General features: G+C 44.4%; 1 protein-coding gene across 2 annotated transcripts in view; it reads right to left on the bottom strand.

Annotated features, from left to right (window-relative positions):
• Positions 1-26,750, bottom strand: part of LOC148511434 (putative acyl-CoA dehydrogenase 6) — a 115,950-nt gene that overhangs the window by 24,844 nt on the left and 64,356 nt on the right. For both annotated transcript variants that reach the window (XM_088442223.1, XM_088442224.1), the window contains exons 4-7: positions 15,519-15,648; positions 9,864-9,970; positions 6,397-6,564; positions 1,197-1,370 (exon numbers count right to left, since the gene is read on the bottom strand). In XM_088442223.1, the coding sequence (XP_088298349.1) occupies positions 1,197-1,370; positions 6,397-6,564; positions 9,864-9,970; positions 15,519-15,648 (579 nt within the window). The remainder of the gene's footprint in view (positions 1-1,196; positions 1,371-6,396; positions 6,565-9,863; positions 9,971-15,518; positions 15,649-26,750) is intronic.

Here is a 26,750-nt window from a genome sequence, read left to right as displayed (position 1 = left end):
ACCTACCGTCGGGATGTTAGCAGTCGGGATTCTGGAGCCAGTATTCTGACTGCCGGGATGCCAACTACGTCTCATTGAGACACGTCATCAGACATATCTGATACCAAGATGCTAGGCGTTCCTGGGCGCGGGGACAGGGAGGTGGCTACTAAGATGTGCAAAAATGGTCCGTGTTCTGGGATTGTCGCTGATGTGTTTGCGCACACAGATGCTTCATCGCTCACTTTGGAATTCATGCTCAGCCAAAAAACCTGGCCCTGCCACAGGACTGGTGCGATTTCCGTCGGTGCAACAGTTGGTGGCGTCTAAAGGTGAACCAGGCATATTTACAGCAGCTACGGATGCTCAACGCGGGCATCCCGAGCCTTGCACACTTATACACACAGATGCACACCAGGGAAGGGCTTTCTAGCGGCATTGGAATAAACTTGCAGACGTGCGACCGCTAAAAGATACAACCGCGCCTCCGCCCCCTTCTAAATCAGTCCCTTTAGGTCACCTTAATGCAAACAAAATATCAGAAAACTCTAAAGGGTTCACAAACTTTCTAGAACATTCATACATCATACCTCCAATAGTGCAATTATTTGGTACAAATATAAAAGGTAGAATACTCAGAATAACATTAGAAGAATGTGTAAATTCAGCTGACACCTCTGGCAGCAAAAGTATTATCACTCAGACTGACATCTGCTCATGTAATATACGGGTGTGCCCGCCTATGTAAGACATTCCCATGGCAATAAGAATAAAATTAGACGCTCCCTGGTCACCTCCAGTCTGTGCTGGACAGCGCCGAAGAGCTTACGCACAGCTCTCAAAGACCCAGCCCTTCCGGCTAAATCTGGGACACTATGAGGTCTTTAAATACTTTACTATTTAATATTTTTCCTGCTTCATCAGCCTGATATTCCCTGGTCACTGACAGCTCAGTGGAACAGCAGTCATGCACGTCACTACAGGAATCCTATTTATAACCCACCTGGAAGAGGAAATGTCTAACTCGCACTATAATATTTCAAATAAAATGCCAGTCGCATTAATACAGAAAGTTACAACATGTTAAGCGGTGAGCAGGAAATTAGATCAAAGTAAAAAGAAATATAAAAATATTTACATTCAAACTTCCCATTAATATTACTAGCCCGGGCTGCCCTGGCAGACTGCTGGGATTAGAATGAATGATCCCTACTTACCATTGGCCACTCCCCACATTCGCTCCTCCTGGAACTGCAACATCTGATAGATGAACCCCATTCCCGCCTCGCCGATCAAATATTTGCTGGGAACTCGGACATCCTCGAAAAATATCTGAGCGGTGTCCGACGAATTCATTCCCATTTTGTCAATTTTCTTTGTGACGTGGACACCTAAAAAGAGGACCAAAACTATTGGCAAAAAAGAACGCTGATCTATTAACAGAATAAGGGGGAGATGTATCAAACCTTAGAGACAGATAATGGAGAAATAAAACGCTGATCTATTAACAGAATAAGGGGGAGATGTATCAAACCTTAGAGACAGATAATGGAGAAATAAAACGCTGATCTATTACCAGAATAAGGGGTAGATGTATCAAACCTTAGAGACAGATAATGGAGAAAGAAAACGCTGATCTATTAACTGAATAAAGGGGAGATGTATCAAACCTTAGAGACAGATAATGGAGAAAGAAAACGCTGATCTATTAACAGCATATGGGGGAGATGTATCAAACCTTAGAGATAGATAATGGAGAAAGAAAACGCTGATCTATTAACTGAATAAAGGGGAGATGTATCAAACCTTAGAGACAGATAATGGAGAAAGAAAACGCTGATCTATTAACAGAATAAGGGGGAGATGTATCAAACCTTAGAGACAGATAATGGAGAAATAAAACGCTGATCTATTACCAGAATAAGGGGTAGATGTATCAAACCTTAGAGACAGATAATGGAGAAAGAAAACGCTGATCTATTAACTGAATAAAGGGGAGATGTATCAAACCTTAGAGACAGATAATGGAGAAAGAAAACGCTGATCTATTAACAGCATATGGGGGAGATGTATCAAACCTTAGAGATAGATAATGGAGAAATAAAACGCTGATCTATTAACTGAATAAGGGGGAGATGTATCAAACCTTAGAGACAGGTAATGGAGAAAGAAAATGCTGATCTATTAACTGAATAAGGGGGAGATGTATCAAACCTTAGAGACAGATAATGGAGGAAGAAAACGCTGATCTATTAACTGAATAATGGGGAGATGTATCAAACCTTAGAGACAGATAATGGAGAAAGAAAACACTGATCTATTAACAGCATATGGGGGAGATGTATCAAACCTTAGAGACAGATAATGGAGAAATAAAACGCTGATCTATTAACTGAATAAGGGGGAGATTTATCAAACCTTAGAGACAGGTAATGGAGAAAGAAAATGCTGATCTATTAACTGAATAAGGGGGAGATGTATCAAACCTTAGAGACAGATAATGGAGAAAGAAAACGCTGATCTATTAACTGAATAATGGGGAGATGTATCAAACCTTAGAGACAGATAATGGAGAAAGAAAACGCTGATCTATTAACAGCATATGGGTGAGATGTATCAAACCTTAGAGACAGATAAAGTGGAGAAATTGCACATAGCAACCAATGAGCTTGTAGCTACCATTTATCTAGCACAGTCTATAAATGACAGCTAAAAGCGGATTGGTTGCTATGGGTAACTTCTCCACTTGATACATCTCCCCCTAAATCTGAGACTACCCATTTTCGTTATACAGTGATGATACAGTAATAGGACTTGGCTTCCACCTGAACTTTTAAGCCAAACCTTTATATTATTAAGGCTTGTTAGATAACACTCAAAGATGTTTCTGGATATAACTGTATTCAAGTCAGAAAACACAATAGAACTGTGTGTTGTATAAGGGTAATTAAAAATACATCACTCAGAGCGATGACAGAAATACTTAATGGAGAAGCATATAATAAAACTGAACCAACCATCTGCAGGTTAGGAAATCCTGTGGTCGGAGCAGAGTATTATCCCGAGTGTACCTGTATTTACATATTGCTCACCGCACACTGATAATCGTCTGGTTCACATAATAGACTGGGATAGTATAATACAGTACATTGTAGAGCATTGTGTCAGCACAGAATAATATATAGCTGTAAGCCAGGAAAGGTCGGAGAAGACAGAACTCTGGAATTCAGTCAAACGGAACACTGAGCAACTGTTATTAAGGCACCGAGCTCCATTTCCAACATCTTAAGTGGAGAAACCCTTTGAATAAGAGTCACCTCAGACAATTGGTCATCAGGTTATGTGTGTAGAAAGTGGCATGTTAGACCAAAGTACACAATGCAGTACTATCCATACAACAACCTTCTCTTGTTAACTGCCGTTAATAATCATCCTTAGCAAACACCTTAGCAGACTTATATCTCTGGATAGACATAAAACGTTTTTGTCTGGTATACTGAACAAAAAGGGAAACGTCTTCAGCCGTAATGAGTGTATGAGACAAAGGGCACGTAACACAGCTGTAAATCGCACCCGAAGGCCTACGCTCAGTGGACGCAGACATTCGGTGGGCTGAATCAATATTCAGAAGAATCAATGCAGTATGAATCACCGACAACTCTGAGGCTTGAGGCACTCTGTGCCTCATAACTCAGCTATGTCACTGGTTGCTTGAGTGACTGAATATTTGTTCCGGCCACTTTGTGACTAGTGGAATTTAACCTCTTCGCTGCTGAGGGTTTTCCCAGCTACAACATTTTTCAATGTAGTAATGACACAAAATATAAATTTTTTTCACAAGACTTTGCGATTTATTGACATACTGTAACCAAAATGGGCAAAACAAAAAGTATTTTCTCTTTAAATTGTAAGAGAGTGAACTAAGAAAAAATGTCATATATATATATTTTTTTTTATAGAAACCACAAGACATACTTTCTGGTTCTTGCTTTGGCATTAATCCGCCGTGCCAAAACAGAAAACAGCAGGACTATAGGAAGAGGATATTTATAATAAACTCTGCGCTTGATGATGCATTTTATGTTGTTATTGCCGTCTTCCTCTAAATGCATTTACAATGTGAGGGAATAATATGATAGCGAATAAGGCATACCATCTTTTAAACCAGAAAACCTACTGCATTAAATGAGGGGACCACTTTTTAGTTGCCATAAGATGGGGGGCGATCTGGGCGTTAGATCCCCTCCATAAGTACAAAATGATTATAATATTTTTTTAGTGCACTGTTTCGTCATTGTCTTATGATCATGAAACTAGAACTACCGAGGGGCACATCGTTTGAAAAAGGGGACTACACTAACGAGGATGGCCCCTTCGTGTATTCGGACCAGTATGTGGAAGACAGATGGAGGAGGGCACTGAACGTATCCTATGATAAAATATCATCTTACCATAGTGCAGGATGATGCTGTCTCCTGATCAGACAACTAGTATACTGGACACAGTGGGGAGAAGGTCATTTTCTTGCTGCAGATAAATAGTGGGATTCTTCCTCTGTAGTTTCGTTTTAAAGGTATATGGCCCCTACCCCAAAGCCGTAGTCATTCGTTACTAGGAGAAGTGTCTGTAGCATAACAGCTTCCAATATATCTCTGGCCTCACATTTAGCTTTGTATCACCCATGAATTAGCGCACCACTTCTAGCAGTATGGTGACAAGAGATTAATGATCCGTATTGTAAATGCACAGGGGCTCATTTATTAACGTGATGCATAGCAATTAAGGGGATGCAGTCAGATTACCGGCTGTCGGAATCCCGACAATAGAAGAACGACCCAGGACTAAAGATAGGCGTCGAAACGCAGATGCCTAGCTTTAGCCCCACAACGAAATCCCGACAGCCGGCATCCAGAACGAAGGTAAGGGGGGAGAGGGTTAGGTTTGGGCACCCCTGGTGGGATTTAGGCTTAGACCCCCCCCCCCGGGAGTGTTAAAGTTAGGCTGCAGGGAGGGGGGGTTAGGCACCACCGGGGGGAGGTTAGGTTCAGGCACCCCCCGGGAGGGTTAGGTTTAGGGTGCGGGGAGGGGATTTTAGTTTTAGGCACCCCCAAGGGGACTTAGGGTTAGGCACCACCCCGGGAGTTTTAGGTTTAGGCACCACCAAGGGAGGGTTAAGGTACTTACCAGCCCCAGTTGGGATTGTAATTGGTCAGGCTTTCGGTGTTGGTATGAGAACCGCCGACTATTCAGCCGTCTGTATTTCACACCGATTCCAAATTAAGTGCCCTGTGCTCTTAGCCAGATCAACCAATCACAAATGATCCTTTTTTTTTTTTTTTTATCAGGTTAGCGTTACTGATATTGATTACTAAAGATAATACCAGATTGATTGCTAAGGGTTACAGGACACAAGCTTTACTGGTACTATATTATAAATACTAAAGAGCAGACCATTATATATATATATATATATATATATATATATATATAAAATCATGGGCCATCTTCTTTGGAATAATCCCATGAACAGACACAATGCATTTAACCTAGGAATCAATGATCTATGTCTATGTCACAAAAACTCTCACTAGATACGTTTGGTGGACTGGCTGTACACCCATCTATGTATATGTGTCCCTCGCTTCTATTCAAAAATCCAACCTCACAAGGGGGCATACCTGTATTTATTAAATCTTGTAGAGATATAAAGTGGAGATAGTTAAAGTGCCAACCGATCGGCTTCAGTAACATATCTAGCACGGATTGAAAAAATGACAATTAGAAGCTGATTGGTTAGTACTTAAATTATCTCTGCTTTATCTCTATCCAACATTTGATAAATCCCCCCCAAAGTGAATTCAAATCAAAATCGTCAAGATGAGGGGAGGATGGGGCCGGATGCACTCATGCAACATCACTAAGAGAGTTCAAAACAATATTGTCAAGATGCTGGGAGGGTGGGGACATGTACTACCGCTCCGGAAATTCAGAGCATGAAAGAAATGAAAGTGCTAGACAGACTCAGCTAGGTAGTGTATTTACCCAAGAATCTTGCATGGACAAACATCATCATTCCTGGACAAGACAAAAGTCCAGGAATGATGATGTTCGTCCATGCAAGATGACGTTTTGCCTCTTTCTGAGTCCGGTTTTTTGGAGGGAAAAATCCAAACTCGGCGTGCAAACTCGAACCTATCCGAGCCTGCACATCCCTACACAGAATAGGGGTTAAATATGACCCACTGGTTAAATTTAGAGCATTTTTATATTTTAAAACTTTCATTGAAATTTTTTTTTATTCACAAATTGCCAACATATTCTGCTGTTCTGTACAGTGGTTGGTGGTGGCTCATATAAAGCAGCATGAAACCTGGTCATTCTGACGGCCCACGGCAGATATTCAAATGAGAGACTTACCGGGTGACTTCATGGGGAGACATATAAGCGATTTATTTTTGTGAGAGGGTCCATCGCCTGTATTGGTGAGCAGGCACATCCAGTCAGCCTGGCAGCCATTGGTGATCCACATCTTGCTGCCATTGATAACGTAGTCGCCGCCTTTTTTCACAGCATTGGTTTTAATACCTTAATAGAGAATGACTATTACACAACCGGGATGGCACTTGCCAGTATGCATGGGGTGAGTTATAAAATAATCAACTAATAAAAGAACAGTAAGGAGAAATACAGAACAGAACCAGTGGCGTAACTACAGTGGGATAGGTGAAAGAGTGGCCACAACGCAACAATAAGTTACCCCCTTCTCCCCCGTCTGTGGCCAGCGTTCATCCCCCCGCTCTTTTTTCAACAAAGCAGAGTGAGGGTGTGGCGAGGGAAACTAGTGGCATAACCAGGCCCGACACAAAATTGGCTATGGGGCATGGCAATGTGCGGCCCCGTTTTCAGAGTACACCCATTTTATTAAGTTGTTCCTTGAATTTGAAATAATTACTCCACTGGTTCCAAAGAGATAGGTTACCAAATGTAACGTAATAACATGCAAACTGTATATCTTTGTGAACTTGGCATATTGTTACATTTATAGTTGTACAAACTAAGCTATATTATAAAAAAAAAAGAAAATACTGTGTATGTATGTGCAAGTGTCTGTAAGCTGAATAAATAGTGTATAAATAAGTATCTCTATCAATTTAAAATATTGGAGAGTATGCAGACGGGTCAGGTTAAGAGAAGAGGGGGCCCTTGTGTGCAGTCTCTGTCCGGGCCCCCTCCTCTCTAGCCGGCTGCGCAAGCGAGTAGACTATGGCGCTGTGCCAGACTCTATTACACATGTGCAGGTCTTCGGGAAAATGGTGCGGCGGCCATTTTCCCATCTATTTTTTTTTTCTTTTACAGAGCATGCCCCAATGGCCGGAAAGATATCTCAGTTGTGCCATTTTGCCTGGTGATGTGTGCAGCGCATAGGAGCAGGGTGTGTACTGTGGAGCCCTCTTGACCCAGAGGCCTGTGTGCACAGCACAACCCTGCACCTATTATAGATATGGCACTGGTACACAGACCCTCGATATACAAGTTGCTAACAGCAGCTGTAGGCTAAACATTACTTGAGAAGCTATACTGAAGTTCCAGTAGGTGGTGCTGTATCCTAAATTGTCACTGCTGTGGTGTCTCTCTTTGTTGTAATAGTGTACTCTCCTCTGGTTTCTTAATGCTCCATGCAGGGCCAGATTAAGGGAGGGACGACAGGGGCCCCCCACACACGGAGGGACCCCCACTAGCAGTGGTGCGCTGTCTGCGCCTGCCGCTAGTGTCCCCTCCGCTAGTGTAGTGTAGACAGCGCAGTGAGCACAGTCCAAACTACACAGTGACATACACACAGCCGCCGGCGGCCGCTGTGTGTTTGTTACAGCAGCCGATGAGAGTCACACAGACTCTCATTGGCTGCTTCGTCAGCTGAGGGAGCCGGCTGGAGCTCACTCATGAGCTCCGTCTTCCGGCTCCCCCCCCGCCGCTGTTGATGATGGGAGAGAAGTCATGACGCTGACGTCTCTCCCATCTGTGCAACAGAAGAGCCGAGACTCGCGTCAGGAGCGGGGATTCAGGTAAGTTTTTTTTGTGTGTGAGGCACTGTCACTGCTTAGGGGGGAGCGCTACAGGCGTCCCAGTACAGGGGGGGCCACTTCATGGGGGCACTGTATAGGGGGGTGTGTGCTACTAGGGGCAATGCATGGGGGGGCTATTAATGGGGGGGGCACTGTATAGGGGGGGGACTACTACTGGGGGCAGAGCATGGAGGGACTATTACTGGGGGCACTGTACAGGGGGGACTAATACTGGGGTCAGAGCATGGGGGGAGACTACTGGGGGCACTGTATAGAGGGGGGACTACTACTGGGGGCACTGTATAGGGGGGCCCACTGCATAGGGTAGACCAATACTGGGGGCACTACTACAGGGGGCACTGCATAGGGGGGGACTACTACAGGGGGCACTGCATAAGAGGCACTACTACAGCGGCACTGCATAGGGGGGACTACTACAGGGGCACTGCATAAGGTACACTGTATAGGGGGGACCATTACTGAGGACATTGCATAAGGGGCACGTCTACAGGGGACATTAAGGTGAATAGAAAGAAAAAAAAATCCTAGGGTGACGAGAAATGGTGGTATATAGGGGCCCCCCAAGTTTGTTGCCCAGGGGCCCCCACAGACCTTAATCCGGCCCTGGCTCCATGAAATGTTATAAAGCGTTATCACTGTGGTCACTGTAATACTTCCCTGCAAGTCTGATGCTTGAACAGAGAAGTATACTCTGCAACATGACTGACCCCATGTCTGCAAGTACAGTGTTTCTGGAATACGTTTGGCAGAATCTTTTGTTCTGCGACAGAACAAAAAAATCCGTCACTTGACACCGTTCTCTGATCGATTTGCATGCAAATCACCATCAACTAAACAAGTAGGGACTAGAGAACCGAATGACAGGACTTCATTAAAACGTGTTTCTGCTTTACAATGGAAAACCCACTCCATATTAATGCTGAATTGTTTCACTTGCCAGTCACTAAAAAAAAAAAAAAACAATTAACTTCTCAACAACTAAATGGCTTTTCAAATTCGTTTTGAAATGGTGTTAACAATTCGGGGTGTTATGGAGAGGAGTTGTACTAATGATTTTAATACAAAAATCCACAAGTATCTGCCAAAACCTGAAGTGAAATAAATATGAAAAAAATAACTTAAATTGATATGTAATGTCTTTTTTTGTGTGCAACCAGCATAGAATCGACCAAGAGATGCCTACAAAAATCTACAATTTTGCCTGATTCCAGGGGTACCCTATATGGCAAAGTATATACGCACACCCCGATTTGTCCCATCATTGAACTGAAGTGAAAAAGTATGCACAGTGATCGTTAGGGCATATAGATGTACAATAATGAGTGACAAATCACTGATTGATAAATAAAAGGTCTGTTTCATCGCACTTATATATTGACATTACTTAAAGACAATGAGGGAGATTTATCAAAGCATGGAAAGAAATAAAGTGGAGAGAGAAAAAGTACCAACCAATCAGCTACTAACTGTCACTTTACGGGGCTGTGTTTGAAAAATGACAGCTAGGAGCTGATTGGTTGGTACTTTATCTCTCTCCATTTTATCTCCCTCCAAGCTTTGATAAATCTCCACCTATGTAACTTATGAATTCACTACAAAAAAAAACAGTGACATCACTGAGATACAATCATCCCAGTGATGTCACCGGCTTTAGGGATGTCACCGGCCCTTAGAGAATTTATAGGATGCATTAGCCCAGAAAACGGCATCCTCCAAGGTGTGTACAGTAGGTGATAAGTGCCCTTTTATAAACCGACTACATTATGCAATCCAAACCTCCAGGCTGGCTGCATTACTTACTTGCCACATCGGATCCAGCTCCGGCCTCACTGACTCCCAGACATGCCACTATATCTCCGGCTATTGTTGGTGCAAGGAACTGGCGCTTCAATTCATCGCTGCCAAACCTTCAATCATACAACAAGAATGAAGACAGATCAGCAGGGGCTCATTACTTACTACTTGCCTTTCTTTTCAAGCCACAGATTTCACATCATCAATGTCAGGAGATGATATATTTATTATATATTGTTTAGTATTACAGTTTAAATGTGAAACTACATTTTTACAACTCATCCCCTAAAGGGGCCTATCCATTAGCAGATAAAATGAACGAAACGGCGTTGAGACGCTCAGGCACGCCTGCGTTGGCATCTCCACTCCGCCGTTTGTAGCAGCCAGCCTCTGTCACCAGCCACAAACGGCTTCTCCTGTCACTCGCTCTGCTGGGCTGTCTATGCGCAGCGAGCGAACGCTTCCTGATCTCTCGCACTGGTTCGCGCATGCGCCCTGGGATGCGTACGCATACGCACAATGCAAAAGTCGGGTCTGAATCGGGCCCTGTGTTCCAAGACACATTTCTACCTCTATACTGTGTCATTTAGAATAAAATACATTTCTTTCACACCTAAACTATTGTAGTTGACAATTCTCCTTTTCTTGCGAGTACAGAAGGACAAAGTCCTGGTCATACAGGGTATAATTTATCCACATTTAAGGTAAGTTACATTTATATACACTAAAGCCGGCACCGGAGATTATCTTGTATTGTATACTAATATTTCAAAGACTTCTCCCGTGCTGCAGCCATACACTGCATTGCCCCAGCCAGTCAGGCTAATCTCCAACCTTCAAAGCCTTAAGCGGGTTCTGAAACCCCATCTGCTCAGGGACGTTTATCAAATATAGATTAGTCCATCCTCTATCACCTGCCTTCCACAGCTTATCTACTCTTCTTTTAACACTATATCCTCCAACCTCTGCGATCTCCACAACACACTTTATTCCTGTGCTTTCATAAAGACAAGCCGTGCGACTTTCATTACGCAATGTTTCCCCAGGTCTTCGTAGGAAGCCGCTTCATGTATAAAACAAGCACTTGTACCTCATATCTCTTATCTCGTTTAGATGGTAAGCTCTAGCAATCAAGGACCTTTTGTTTAATTGTTTGTCGTGGCATTTATCCGTCATTTGTGTAATTCGTTTTTTTCCACTGATCGCACAGCACAACGGAACATCTACGCAAGTTCTAGCAATTATGCCAAAGACATACAACATTTCAATGGCACCAAATAGGCTCCTTAAGCTATACACATAGCCTCCTTCTAAGCTAAAAAAGCCTTTAAGTCCCATTATTGGTACCTAAGGGCAGCGGCTGATACCGGCGGAGGGGGTGATCACATGCACCACTCCGCTGGGAAAAAGAGGTATGTGTTAAATGAGACGATCCCCCCACCCAGTGGATCCACCACTGACGATGTGTAGAGATTATATGTTCTCCCATGCTTTAATAGGTTTCCTCACTCACACCAAAAACATACTGCTACAGTAGATCATTTGGATTTTGACAAAATTATCACTAGTGTGTGCTTGTATGCACAGCCGTAACTAGACTTTTTGGTGCCCTGTGCCAGAAAGAGCATTGGCGCCCCCCTCATTTTTCAAAGGGACATAATGTACCCAAAAAAGGGGAATGGCCTCATGGGGAAGGGCCAGGGAAGAGATAGGAGAGGCCAGGAGATGCTGGGGATGAAACAAGAGGAAGCTACAAGTCAGAATGATAATAAACAAAGATTTGACAGGCCCAAACAGCGCCCCCTGCCCTGTGGTGCCCTGTGCGATGGCACCGGCCGCACTACCCTAGCTACGGCCCTGCTTGTATGCTAGGGATTATAGACTGTAAGCTTCAAGGGGACAGGGACCAAAATGAATGACATATATTCTCTGTACACTGTAAATTAGTGGTTCTATATAAATAATCAATAATAAATTACACAATTTACAAAAGGGCAACGTTCAATTTAGTTTGTTACATTTGTGCAGCGATTAATTAGCAAATGACGGTTTATAAATAATATAAAACCCATTTTAACTTTAAAGAAGAATGTTTACCAGTAATATAGTTCATCTGCCAAGTTTACCTAACCTACCGCCCAGACGGGTAGAATCGTCAGCATCATACTACTACTTGGAGAAGAGCCTAAGGGGTAAAACGTGAGTTCGGCTGGCACTATTCTGTAATTGTATGTTACTGTGATGCATGAGGGTGGATCCAAAAGTCAGTATCCTGACGTAGTAGTATACGTCGCCCCGTATCGATTGTGTATATGTACTAGAGGTCTTAGTAGAACACTGTGGAAAATGACAGCACAATTCTTCTTTTATTTTTGCAGATATTGAATAATAAACAGAACAACAGCACTAAAATTCGGGAACAAAAAGTTTATAAAATGGAGAAAAACTGAAATTCGAGCCGTCATAAAATCTCTGCAAATAAAGAAGAAGGGCAATATTTACTAAGCGGCGGGTTCTAAACCTCGCCGGTTTGGTGGCGGTTTCTAAATGATACCTAAACAGCTGCTTAGTCATTTTAGCCCTAGCCATGTTCTATTCTATTCTAAAATGTGTTTTGACGGCGGTTTTGCAGCGGGTTTGTCCTTCGTAAATCTGCAGATAGCAAAACCGTCACCAAACCTCCACCAAATCGCCAGGGTTTAGAATCCACCGCTTAGTAAATTTTGCCCGATGACACCTACTGAAATTCATACTCAAGCTTAAGGAACACATTCATAAGGAAGACGTTTGCCTCTGATGTCAATGACATGACTGCTGTACAGGACTGGTTTGAGGACCAATCACCGGACATTTTCCTGAACGGAATCAAGAAGTTAGAGCATCGATGGTAGAAGTGTATTGAAGTAAATGTAGACTATGGGTCATATTCAATTTGAGGCGAAAAGTCGGAGGTCGGACTTTTCGCCATCATCGCCGTTTTAGGAGGGGATAAAGTATCGGGCGCGTGCCCGCTTATCCCCACATTCAATTTGGATCCGGCGAAAACGGGACCCGGCGGAAAGGTAAGTATCGAAAAGTGCTGTCAGTTTTCGGGAAATCATCCTGTCACCCCCCAAAAGATGTTCTGGCATGGGGGATCACTTTGGGTACCCCCGATTTGGCCTGCTCAAGATAGTCGGGGTTTTTAAATAACCGCGGCAGGTGCATAAATGCGCCTGTGAAGAACTAGTGAAGAATAGCACTTAGCTTTTTTGGGGGGTAAAAATAACTATGCCCATCAAATTTGGGGTACATGAAAATGGGTGTAAGCATATTTTTAAGTCCCTAAAGCCATTTTTTTAAATTCTTCAAAAATGCACCTGCCGCTACCGGCCACATTCTAGAAAACACCTGCCGCATACATGGGGACCCCCCCTGAATCCATTTCACTAGTTTAAAACTTTGCTCCCCAATATTTTTTTTTTCGCCCCCAAATGGAAAGTAAATTTTTTGGGGTGTCCTGAGGATTTTTTTTTCTTTTTTTTGACACAGATTCTTTTAGGGGACACTCTCAGGGCACAAGGCTATTTTTTCTAAGCCTGCACCCCTAAACCCCAATTCTGCCCTTTTTTTCTCCATGTATTACATGGAGAAAACTTATCCCCGTTCTTTAACAAAGACTTTTCGCACCGGCGAAAAGTCTTTGAAATTGAATATGGTGATAATTGAAATAGGCGATAATTACGTCATCAGCCATAAATTATCGCCAATAACGGACTTTTCGCCTCTAATTGAATATGGCCCTATGTGGAAAAATAAATGCTATTTGAACTTAAATTTCTGTTGTTCGTGGTCAGGACACGACTTTGGGATCCACCTTTATATAAACTGCAGGTGATAATTCTAAGATCTCTTCAAAAAACAACAACAATCCATGATGATTTCTTCCTTTAGAAGTTAGGCAAATAAGAGACACAGGGGTCTATTTACTAAACAGTGCTAGGAGACAGAGTGAAAAGTGATAAGGTGCCAGCCAATCAGCTGCCAACTGCCATCTCACAGGCTGTGTTTGAAAAATGACAGTTGGGAGCTGATTGGCTGGCACCTTATCACTCTGTCTCCTAACACAGAATAGTAAATAGACCCCACAGTATTTAATGAACTAGCCTTAGATTAGAAAACATCCTTGGATTATGTTTTTGGCAGAAGGGAAAACAGCAAAAAAAGTAATTTTCACTTACTCTGCAGTGACATCGGTATTATGCGAATTGCAATGCAGATTTGACCTTTAAAGTAAGTGAATAGATGGATAATGTGTAAATTAGGGAAGTAGACTTGTCAGTCCCTTTTCACGGTGCTGCATTATATAGCTGAAGAGGATGGAGAATGTCATTTTGTATATCGTATTTAAAGATCTACAATTTATTTTCACAAAGTCTTCGCGCTGTGTGAATTAGCTGCTTCTTCGGACAAAGGCGCAAGATTATTTTGCCTTTGCGTTTTTTTTTATTATGCATATATTAACAAGTCTGAAAGCTATTATGTCACTCACAACAATAGGCGCGCTTGGACATGTAACGAATAGATAGCAGGAGGAAAATAAAATGTTTCTCTAATGTACAAAACTTTTTGAAGGAGAGCGGTTATAATTTGAGATGCACTCACAGTAAATTACAAACCAAAAAAGTACAAAGTCTACGGCAACTCCATATAGGCTGGATTGTAAGAGGTCTTAATAGCTTCAGGAACGGAGCACTGAGCAATCCCCTTAATGAAAGCAAGCAATCCCTTATGCTGTATCATTAGTCAGTAGGCTGTTTTGGCTGTCTCCTGTGGGCACGGTTTATGGGAGATCATTACTAGAAAGATGGGCATTCTCAGAGGCCAGCGGCTTGGCGTGACTCCCAAGCCGTTCCGGTGATTGATTTAATTCCAAAAACCCGACAGCGAACTGGTATACTGCAACGGCTTCAATTATGTAATGAAAAAAGCAAAGGAAACAGCACCAAACAGCTACTGGCGGTTTTAAAAATGAATCAACCCCTTCTTGAAAGTCAGATCAGCTTTGTAGGCTAACAACATAATTCCGTAGTTGTTCACTGCATTCTGCCACATTTAAAAAAGTTAATCCAGCACGAATGGTGCATGCAGCGGACCACATAAACAGCTTCTCAATCTATTTTGAATACTCAGCAAAAACAAAAGTAGTTTGGACTCCCGAACCTATTCAATACACTGCACTGTTTGGGCGCGCTAAGGATTTCTTCTCGCACCCCCCTGGGCAATGTGAAGAGAAATCCGACCAAAGTTCCGGGTGCGCGGCTGTTTTTCTACATAGTGCGGCTCTAACAGCCGCGCACCCAGCACTATGGTCAGATAATGACCACGATAACCGTCATTCTTCGACCACACACCGCACTGAATTGAATAGCTCCTGGAGCTCGCTCCCGGCGCTATTCAATTCGCGTTGAATTGAATCGCCCCCAGTGTGAGTGACAGTTTTGTAGACTTTCTCTGCAGAAACAGAATGTATGGACTGGTGGATTCATAAACAGGACTGGGCTTTATTAAATATATCACAGCAGCACAAGTGATTGCAATCTCAGATTGTTGGCCTGGTCAGAACTCATAGCACTTATTCTAAAGATGACAAAATAGGAGGATAAAAGGAAGACCACTTACCGTGCAAGAGCCGGTGTAGCCATGTCAGACTGAACGCCTATGGCCATCGGTATGCCACCGCAGTTTATATTTCCAAGTTCTTCTGCAATAGCGATGCTATAGGAGAAGTCCAAGCCCATTCCTCCATATTCTAGTAATAGACAACGCAATAGCCAGATTACCAAAACTTTAATTATTTACAGGTGAACACATCACAAGAAAAACAAAAGATTAAAAGACAAACCAAACTATTTCATCAGAACAAAATGTCACCTAATTAAGTCAAAGAGGCGGCCTTTTTGTGTACTAAATGAAAATGTAAAGAACGCAGGCACGAGTATTGCGGAGACAGTTCCTGACTAATATTCATGAGACGTAACTATTATGCATGAAGCATATGTAGCCACTAATCTGGTGCTTCCTGCAACATGGTCACTTTAGGTTAAAGCACCCACCAGGGCATTAGTGCAAGTTCCAGGAGATAGAGCAGGGGAACAGAACTACTGCACCCATACAGTAACCTCAGGGCTGTCAGCAGAGCCAGGGGCTCCTCACTTAATTAAAGTTTCTGTATTCTGTTGTCCCTGCTGTTTTCTGTGTTCTAACTTAGGGGGTCATTCAGACCCACTCGCGAGCGCTGTACGCTCGCAAGCGGGTCGATGGTGCCCAAATGCGCATGCGCGAGACCCGAACGATGACGGGGTAGCCATCGTTATGGGTCTCGCAGCAAAGGGGGCGTGCTGTCGATTGTGAGTGACAGCACGCCCCCTTTGGTGGGCGTGCTGGGGGCGTGGCTGCCCAGACGGAGGCGTTCCCATGGGAACGCCTACCGTCTGGGTCCGGCCCCACTGACATCACTAGTGATGTCAGTGGGAGTGTTTTTGGCTCTGATAAAGCCAAAAGCACTCCAGGCTTGCAGCAGACGAGACCCTACCACAAGGGTCTCGTCGCAAGCCCGATGGTCGCGATGGTCTTGACCATCATCATGGACGCTCGCATAAACTGTGGGTGGTAACCCACAGCTATGCGAGCGTCCAAAAGACCGGTTCGCAAAAAAACAAAACACGCCCTGATTCAGAGCGGGCGCTCGTTCAGAGCGTCCGGCTCTGAATCAGGCCCTTAATCTGAATCTTTGACAATGAATGGATTGCACTCTATCAGCCCTGACCCTGTCCTTGAATCTGTAATTCTGGAACAAGTTAGCATTAGACAGAGCAGATGTAAAGCTGGGTACACACGGTATGATGTGTAGCCAGTGATGTGCTCCACAATCCGATGGCTGACATATCGAGCGGTCCCCACACTAGGAGCGATCCGGTGCCCGACCGCCCGATATGCCGGCCCCCCTCCTCCCGCATAGACCAGCATGGGATCGTTCGTCGACTCTCCAGATCTCTTGTGCATGCAGAAAAATCTGGAGGAGCGACGGACGAGCCCACGTGAACACACAGTGGACGATATCTTGTCCACACACCGAACAATAAAGCCGCGATAACGTTCTAATCTCTGTCGGAACCGCCGCTATATCGCTCCATGTGTGGGGGCCTTAAGTCTGCAGTGTGACAATATTTTGTAACCTAGCTTCTCCCAGATCTTCTGGGTCAGACCCCCAACAGTGTGTTAGAGGTGGAAACAGATTTGCAGAGGAGCAAGCCTGGTCCAGAATGGAGCGTGCAACTTCAAGCAGAGCAGGGGGAAAGATTACTAGCATACAAGTATGTACAGACTACTTCTGCCAGTTGCTGATCACTGGAGGTGGGCAGAGTGGCTTGGTGCTATGGGTAAGACACAGTCTGTGTGAGCAGCTGACTGCTTCCACTCTTCTCCATCATTCACCCTTAAATCACCACCTGCATGAGATATATGTTATTTTCCTAAAATATGCTAGGTTTTGCCTGATTTATGGCACATATTAATCATGAGGGTATGGGGGCATTGTGGGGATCTTTATTGCGTTAGGTACTCTAGAACTAATTTTGATTTGGACACACAGGGGCATATTCAATTGGGTGCGAATTTACATAAGATTCAATTGGGTAAGAGATTTTTTTTTGAGCACCTTCAGAGTATTTCCTAAAATCGTTATTTTTTAGGAAAAAAATGTTGGGATTTGCTTCAGAACCCCTAAGACACCCCTCACCCCTAAAGGTTAATTAAGCAATTGGAAGTTTCCAATTAGATTAATTAGTCCAATTACATTAGGAAGGATCTTAAGCATGTCCTCCTCCTCCGCTGCCCCGAAATGCTGAAGATCCTTCATCTTGTCTTCCAGTGTCTACTCTGTCGGGCTGGGGAGCACTCTGCATCCAGAGGTACTGGATCTGATACCTGCACCTGGTCTCCGCCCTCCTCTGATCCCTGCACCCCTCTGATACTTGAACCTGGTCTCTGCACCCCTCTGATCCTTGAACCTGGTTTCTGCACCCCTCAGGTCCTTGCACCTGGTCCCCGAAACCCCTCCAATCCTTGCACCTGGCCTCCACACCCCTCCGAACCCTGCACCTGGCCCCTGCAACCGATTTCTGCACAAGTTTTTTTGTCCCGTGTAATTTTTGGGCGCAAAAAAAAAAATCACAACCATTTTCTTTAAATTAAATATTGCAGCTATCGGGAACGCGCACAGCCGTGAAAAATGGTCCTAATTGCATTGAAAATTACACGGACAATTGAATATGCCCTAAAGTGTCTGTTTTGTAAATAGGTGCAGAAACCAGATTTACTATCTTATACTACTGTGCATTTTAGTCATGCTAATTGCAAAGCTCTGTGCGGCTTCAAGCGGGAAGCTGCTTCGCTCTCGGTCATCATTTAATCGGCACTTACACCGGCCCCATGCCAGGTGCAAGAGAGCCATCAGAAACAGGCCGCCCTTATCCGTAGATGCGCAAAAATGTATAAATTCGCTTCTGTGTATGCGCTGTATGATAAAACTCGCCATCTGCGCTGATGACAAGAGATGGGACCGCCTCAATCATTTCCTGTGTTTTTGAAGATCTGTTCTACAATGGGCAGATAAAGAACAAACCTTCCGCTTAGAAATCCGTTTCTCTGATAAAATGCAACATCCCATTAACAATATAAGATAATACTGTTGCAAAAATCCAGCCCTTTGTGGAGTGGAAATGTCTCTGCACACCGCATGGAACCCCCCAAAAATGAGCATTTATCACCCATTTATTTAATTTTAACGTTCTCACTCCAGTAGTGAAATCATTTCACTACACTGCCAAAATAAGCGCAGGGGGTGTGCCAACTCTGTGCACTGAGAGCAATGATCTCACTTCAGCCAGCTCCGATCAGCAGGTGCAAACCATCATCTTGGTCCATGAAACTATTCCCTATTTCTGGGGAGGCCTAAGCGCGTCATGTGCTGCGTTTTGGGACAGAAATTAACATCCAATATCAGATTACACTGTACAACAAATTAATACTTTAATTTGTTTCCTTTCTAAAAATAGTCATACATTACTAATTTGAGGTCAAGAAAAACTAAAATGATTTCAGAATGTTTTTACTAGCTCTATTTTTTGAGCTACACTACTTGCACTATACTGTATGTACATTAGTAATATAGTCATAGTGAAAAGCTATTTTAAAATAATGTGATATTTTCTTGATAGAAAATAAATAACAGTTGTTTTAATTCAATCAATCACAAATAAGAACACAAAACGAAACAAACATACAGCATACGAAACAAACACACAGCATAGGAAAGTACTATGTAATATAGTGGCCTATTCATGGAGGTGCTTTCCTTTGCTTGTCGCTTGTACTCCTCTTCTGGGGCATCTCTTGTCACTGTCCAACAGTAGTGATCACCTACCCTGATATCTTTGCTCCATTGCTGAAATGTCTTGGTGGAATCGCTCACTATGCTTGTTACTCAGTGCACCACAGTTATCTTGTGTGGGTAATCCTGTGAATCGCATATATTTTAATAGGGGAGGGGACAAATAACTGATTCATTTAATTGGGTCATTAGGCCCCGCCCCCTGTGTGCGGAACGCAGATTGCTGGTAAGATTCTCTCCATTCTGCCCACGTCACTAGGAATACCCCTACATCGTCATAAATGGGCTATATCTCGGAACTCAGAGCTACCTGAGAGTTTTAAATGTCATATTCATTCTTTGCATGCTGAAATCAATTAGTAACTATTTTCACATCGGAAACATTTTCATCGTTGTGCAGTGTTATCAGAGTCCACTTTGTCCTTGTAAAACTTCTACTACCCCCTTGTCCTGTGACATGCAAAAACTTTTTATTTTTCATTTTTTTTACAAATCAGTTTTTATTCACGTTATGCGTTTCATAGCCATTATTTGCATTAGACATTCCTATAGCTCAATAAAGACTTTGAAACAAACAAGAAAAGTTCTACATTTCCAAACGTAATATTCTGCAGAGGGCTGTGACATTATGCGTTTCACCACAGCACATGTCAAACTTACGGTCCTCTCACCTAACTTTTAATGATCGGCTGTTTCCCCTCTTCCGAAGTATGTTAATAACCACACTATACAAATGCTGTAATTGCCTTTTGGGCGGAAGCAAAAAAAACTGAACAGGTCGTGAAATTTTTTTGAAAATACAGTGTGCGGAAAAACACGCGAGCATGAGATGGTCTGACCCCCCCCTTTATATCTAATCATCCGCTCTCAGACTGAGGTCAGGTCAGGCAGCCCCCAAACCTGCATTTTCTGCGGGAATCAGCAGCGCTGCCCTCAGATTTGGGCAGTAGCAGGGACGGCAGATTTTGAAGTGCCAGTGTACGTATTTAATTAGCACGGTTTAACACAGCTCTCAAAAGACCAGACTTAGTTCTCAATTACCAAGTGACACCCAGTTAAAGATTATTATATGTCAGGGAGCATTTTAATTGCAATAACTCACTGAGAAACTAATGTGATTAATTCGTTTGGCACATGCATGACTGAGGGAATTTCTTAGTGGAAATGTGCCCGATAAGTAGGATTTCTTTTCAATTTACTTTCTGCAAAAGTGTAAAGTGCGAAACAGTAAAATATTCTGCGCAGAACATTATTAAAAGGGTAAAAAAACCCTGCCGACACCCCATCTCATTAGTATGAAACAGACGCAGAGTCTAGAGGAATGGGACAGAATACTGAAGAAGGCGTTAGGGCAGGGGTGAGCAATGAGTGCCCCCCCCCCAGCTGATGTAGAACTACACATACCAGCATGCCCTGCCACAGTTTTGCTATTTGGCCCTGCTAAAACTGTGGCAGGGCATGCTAGGATGTGTAGTTCAACAACATCTGGAGGGACGCTTATTGCCCATCTCTGCTTTAGGGAGATATTAAGTGTTTGACAGTGGGGGTTGTGTGGCTGTTGCGCTTGGGGGGGGGGGGGGGTCTCTAACTACAAGCACTGACAGGTGCCTTTCCATCTCTGCCCTCCCCACCACACCCACCTATCTGTCTCTTTCATCTCTGTACCTTCTTCCCCCCCCCCCCCACTTCCTGCTATGTCATCTCTGTACTCTTTCCCCCTCCCTGCATGTGTGATGCAGGTTGGGAGTTCCGACGGCTCCAGGTGCTGACACGACTTAGTGCAGGCAGCGCTGGCTGTATCTATGAGGTGGGCGGGGCCACGCTGAAGGGGAGATGTATCAAGCCTTGGAGACATACTTGCCTGCACTCCCAGAAGAAGTCGACTGAGGCTCATGATTGTTCGGGTATCCCCCTGCACCCCCGGACGTGTAGGCAGATCTCTCGCATCCTGCCCACTTCCTATTAAAGCGGGCAGGATGAGATTTAATGGAATTCACGAGTCCGCAAGGAGAGGGCAAGGCTAAATGACGTAAATCGAAAACCTTTCCGGGAAAGGGGTGGGGCCTAATTACATCGACAGTCCGGCCCCACCCCTCGAACCGGGCTGCTCTCGGAAAGGATTATTACAAAGTCGGTAAGTATGCTTGGAGCCTGTGCTAGATAGATTACAGAAGCTGATTGGTTGCTTAGAGTAACTACACTTTGTCTCACTCCAAGGCTGGATATATCTCCCCCTGTACAGTATGTCTGTATAGCAGCCACTGAGAGCCCTGATGGAGGGTACAGACAGAATATAGGCTGCTTACTACACAACATTCAAGGCAACAAACTCCCCTCCTAATAACACACAGACAAAGGTCCATTGGAACCAGTGGTGCCGCTGACCCCGGTAGGGTAGAATCATTTCAACTGCGTATTGGTGGGGAGAGCACCTCAAGACTTATAGCAAAGTGGCCTCTGCAGCCGTTCTTTCCCGCACGCCCAATAAAGCCGACAAGTAACTACGGAGGGAATTTCCAGCAGGACAAGAGAACTAGAAACTTCTATGCTGGAAATATAAAAACCAAACACCCACCCAAAACTCCTCCCCCTATAATCTGAACACACCCACTTGTATTCTTAACACTGCCGTGCCCAGTCCCAGTCTCTGGGTTTAACCCCACCCCCCCCAGTCACATGAAAGGCCTTCTGTCACTTCCTGCAAAACATTTCTTACAGGAATTCCTTCATTTTGTTATATATTAGCAGAATATAACATATCTACCATTAATTGCTGCTAAATATATACTTGTTGCAGTTTACTTGAGCAATGGCAAAATAAGATTGTAAGCTCCTCTGTGCTTTACATGTATACAAAATAAACGGACAATGGTGGATGAAGCATAGGTGACAGTGTAGGAATATGCAGAATATGAGGAACCCATGGCTCTGGCTGCAGGCTTAAATGTTTTGATTAAAATATGAACAAAATCCCCATGCTTCTATTTGCTATATGCACACCTATAAGCACTGGTTTTAAAATAATGTATTCCATGTCAGTGTTTCCCAGACTCGGTCCTCGTGGAACCCTAACAGTGCGTGGTTTAAAGGTATCCTCAGGAATAATTATTATTACCACCAATAGAGCTATTATGTTAGTCGATTAATAGACCAGTGCTCCAAGTAGCTGATCCGGAAAACATGCACTGTTAAGCTAGGTATACACTGTCCAATTTATTTGATCAGGCCAACAAATGGGGCATTTCAGCATATCCAAAGCCCCAATGTCTGTGCTACACATTACCCTATATCTGGACACATCCATAGGCAGATTCGGGGGGATGGGGGGGGGGTTTGCCCACGCACATGCCTCCCCTGTCGTTTAGGATCATTTTTCTACATTTTATTTTTATTGCAGCTGCATGGCCGCCACCACAATGAGGCTGCAGCCCTTACCCATCATCTTAGCCCAGCTCTGCCAGAAGGCTAGGCATGCAGTGTCGGGCTGGCCCAGGGGCAGGGTGCCATCTGCCCCCTAGGCTGCTACAGTTTTAGGGATCTAGGGCCGCCCGCAGCCTCATGTGCATAGCTGACTGCGGGAGGCAGGCAGGGAGGATGCTCCTTGCTCCCCGCCGTACCTGGCCTGTGGGGGCAAATGTGTCGTTTTTTTAATATTAAAAATAGTAAAAGTATTAATGATGTATATAGTTTGAAGGGGGTGCTCCAAAATTTCTCACACAGGGTGCTAGTAGTGGGGAGTGCTGTGAGGTGTACATTGGATGGGCCAAGGGGGTGCTGTGAGATGGTTGTTATAGAGGCTGGGTGGTGCTGTGTGGAAGATAGGGTAGGGGAGGAGTGCTGTGAGGTGACAGTGAAGGGGAGAGTGCTGTGTGCTGGACAATGAAAGTGACAGGGAGTCCTGTGATGGAGTCAGTGAGTGCTCAGAGGTGGACAGTGGGTACTGTTAGGGGGCAGTAATCAATGAATGAGCTGTAAGGGGATCAGTGTCATATGGAAGGAACTGGCAGTGAGAGAGAGCTATGGAGAGGGTAATGAGAGACAGCTTCGAAGGGGGCAATAGGGGGGGGATGTAGTCATGTGACCGGCGGCCTTGCCGCGAAATGCCAGCTAGGGATGATTGGCGTCGAAACACCAAAGCCTATCATAATCCTGAAGCCGGATGCCGAGGACACCATCCCTAACAAAGGTAAGTCCGGGGCGCCCTTAGCGTTTGCCGTGGTGGTGGGGGCTTAGGGAGTCCAGCGGGGTTAGGGTTAGGTTTGGGGGGGTTAGGCACCCCTAGGGGGAAGGGTTAGGCACCCCCAGGGAGAGGTTAGGGTTAGACAGCCCCCTGGGAGGGTTAGGTTTAGGAAGCAGTAAGGGGGGTTAGAGTTAGGCATCCCCGGGGGTAGGTTAGGCACTAAGGGGTGAGGTTAGGGTTAGGCACCACTAAGGGAGGGTTAGGGGGGGGGGGGACAGGGAAGGTTAGAGTACTTACCCCTGCCCCTGTAAGGATCTTGGGCATCCGCTGTCGGGATTTGAACCAGCGGCTAGACAGTCGCCGGCATTTCAATCCCATTCCATGTAAGGATAATGAGACAACAATGGAGGGGGCAATCAGCGATATAAAGGGAGGGGGCAGTAACAGACCCTCCAACATGACCCGTTCCACCAGGTAGAAAATGCTCTGCTCCTGGACTTCCCACCTTGGAGCCACCTGTGTTGAAACACCTGTCTCATCAATTACCTAGTTCAACTCAGGTAACTGCAATCCTACATTATGTGTGAAGTCCAGGAGCAGAGCATTTTGTACATGGTGGAAGGGGTCATGTTGGAGGGTAGGCAGTAATATAGATATGGGCAGGAAGAGGGCAATAAGAGAGATCCATGCATTGAAATGCCTTATGTTGGCTGGCAGTTGTAGATTCAGTGGGAGGGATTTAATTTACTTGACACTTTTAAATGCAGGTATTTATTACCTAGCTCTTTTCCAGACAGGTCTGAAACTTTCCAAGATTTAGGGGAGAAAACCACCACTAATTGTCTTGGCCTTGATTACTGCATGTACTCCATGCTCCCAGTGTGATGCAAATGAGGGTGTCACTCGTGGGTACGGCCGTCCCTGTGAGGCCATGCCCCTTGTTACTAGGCCACATCCACTTTAGAAAAAAAACAAATTATGATATTTACATTTAGGGAGATATTTATCAAAGTTTGGAGAAAGATAAAGTGGAGAGAGAAAGTACCAACTAATACTGTCATTTCTACGGCCTGTAAAGAGAGAGTTAAGCTGCGTACACACTGGACGATTCGCTCCATGAGCGATATCGTCTAATGTGTCCACGGCAGGGGTGTGCTCAGTGTCGTTAATGCAGGCTTGCCTACCCTCCCGATTTGGCCGGGAGCCTCCCGATAATCGGGTGCCACTCCCGGCTCCCCGGAAAGGCAGCCAAGCCTCCCGGAAGCCACTATCCCTCTCAACACGCCCGCAGACGGGGGACCCAGTGACGCGATTCGCGCTGAATCGTGTCATCGTGGCCCCGCCCCTCGCTTTACAACGCCGTTTACTCCGGTATTGTGAAGAGGGGGCGGAGCCGCGATGACGTGATCTCGCGGCCACGCCCCTGCAACAGCATTATCGTGCGGCCACATCCCCCCGCCGTAAGCTGACATTCAACCCCCTCCCGGAAGGAGGGAGCTGAATGTTGGCAAGTATGCGTTAATGACACTGAGCACAAACACTGAACAATATCATGAACGATATCGTCAGTGCCGCGCTCCCTCCCTCATCCCCGAACATGCTACAACCTGACAATATCGTCAGGTTGGACAGCAGGTTCGGGCGATGAACGACAAGGACCAATGGACTAGCGGAAGCGCGCATTGGTCGTTATCGTTCATCGTTTTGGTGCAGAAACTGAACGATATTTTGGACGACTGAACGATAACGATATCTTTATCGCTCCATCGTCCAACAAATCGCTACTTGTGTACGCAGCTTTAGGAGCTGCTGATTGGTTGGTATTTTAACTCTCTGCACTTAATCTCTCTCCAAGCTTTGCTAAATCTCCCCCTTAATTCCACATTCTACAACTACAGTTTTTATTTTGGTTCACTCAACCCGAAAAGAATTTTAGTGGGCCAGTTTCCTTGATTTACGCCGCCTCTTCCTGCATTTTATACCACAAAATGTAGTAAAGCGCAGTGTTTGGTGCTGGCTTGTGCAGTACAGTGTGATAATCCACTTTACTTTAAATCATCAGCTCAATCACCGAACGGTCACCACTTACATGTTTAAAGCCAGACTTACATTATGCAATTATTGGCCCGTTCCACTGTTTACCGGAAGGTTGGGCCAATAATTGCGTAGTGTATGGCCGCGACCAGTCAGTGATGATTGGACGCTCGAAAAATTTAAAATCTTCCAACATGCCAAACTGATCTGATAATTGGTCAGCCGCATTGGGCAGTGTATGCCCTGCCGCGGGCCGACCTCCCGACATTTTCCCAGTTCCTTCAGAAGGGAGGAACTGGGAAATGTCTACTCACCAGGGGAGCAAAGCAGATATTGTGAGCCATACAATGACATTTATTTGACAGTCTGAAACCAGCAGATATTGTGGCTATGCACTGTGAGATATGTCACAGTCAGTCTGACAGATATTTTGTCTGACACTGTATGCTCAGCATTAGTAAGACATGGCATAATATAGGATACAGGTGAACTGAATTGATGACATACAGTACCAATGATTGTCACCAGGTGGCAGCACTGCATCTCAACACACCTGCTAGCAACAGCCATAAAGGCTGAGAAGAAACAAATGATTGAAGCCTTTATATACCTTTCATCTACAGCTATGTCTTGCTGAAGCAAAATATAGATTCCAGTGCTTAAAACCACTGAACTGTATTGCTTTGTTTATTGATCTCTTTGCTTCCTTCAATTATTTTACAGTCTCCTCTCCTTGGAACACAAAATCATCCAACTTCTTGGTCAAGAGTAATTGTTTCTGCCTGCCACCATGCCTGCAAGCTTCATATCGGTGTTTCAAAATATTACGGTAAAAACTTTATTTTGACCACAGCATGAAAATTTCATAATATAACATGGAAAATTAACAAACAAGATTACACAGGACAGTACAATATCATAGAAAAGAGAGACTACAGAGTTATATCTTAAGATACAGCTCCACCTAGTGTACCCTCCAGTATAGCTTCTCAAGTGATAGTTCACTTGTAAGCTATTGCTATCCTCTAACAATCTGAACTCCAGGACATTGACTGATAATGCATTTTAAATGGCAATTTCATGAAAGAAATTGATGTGTTTCATTGAATTGGAAGTTTTCAAACCTGTTATAAAAAATTTTTAACTATTGGTTATTTAAAAAAAAAAAACACAACAAAAAAGGTGATAATAGTCCCAGGAGGTTCTCCAACTGGACCTTCAGTAAGACAGGTCTTCGACAACGGGA

Source organism: Taudactylus pleione, unplaced genomic scaffold (assembly GCF_031769625.1).
Source record: "Taudactylus pleione unplaced genomic scaffold, aTauple2 ptg000306l, whole genome shotgun sequence".
NCBI lineage: Eukaryota > Metazoa > Chordata > Amphibia > Anura > Myobatrachidae > Taudactylus > Taudactylus pleione.
This window is presented reverse-complemented; position numbering and strand designations above follow the sequence as displayed.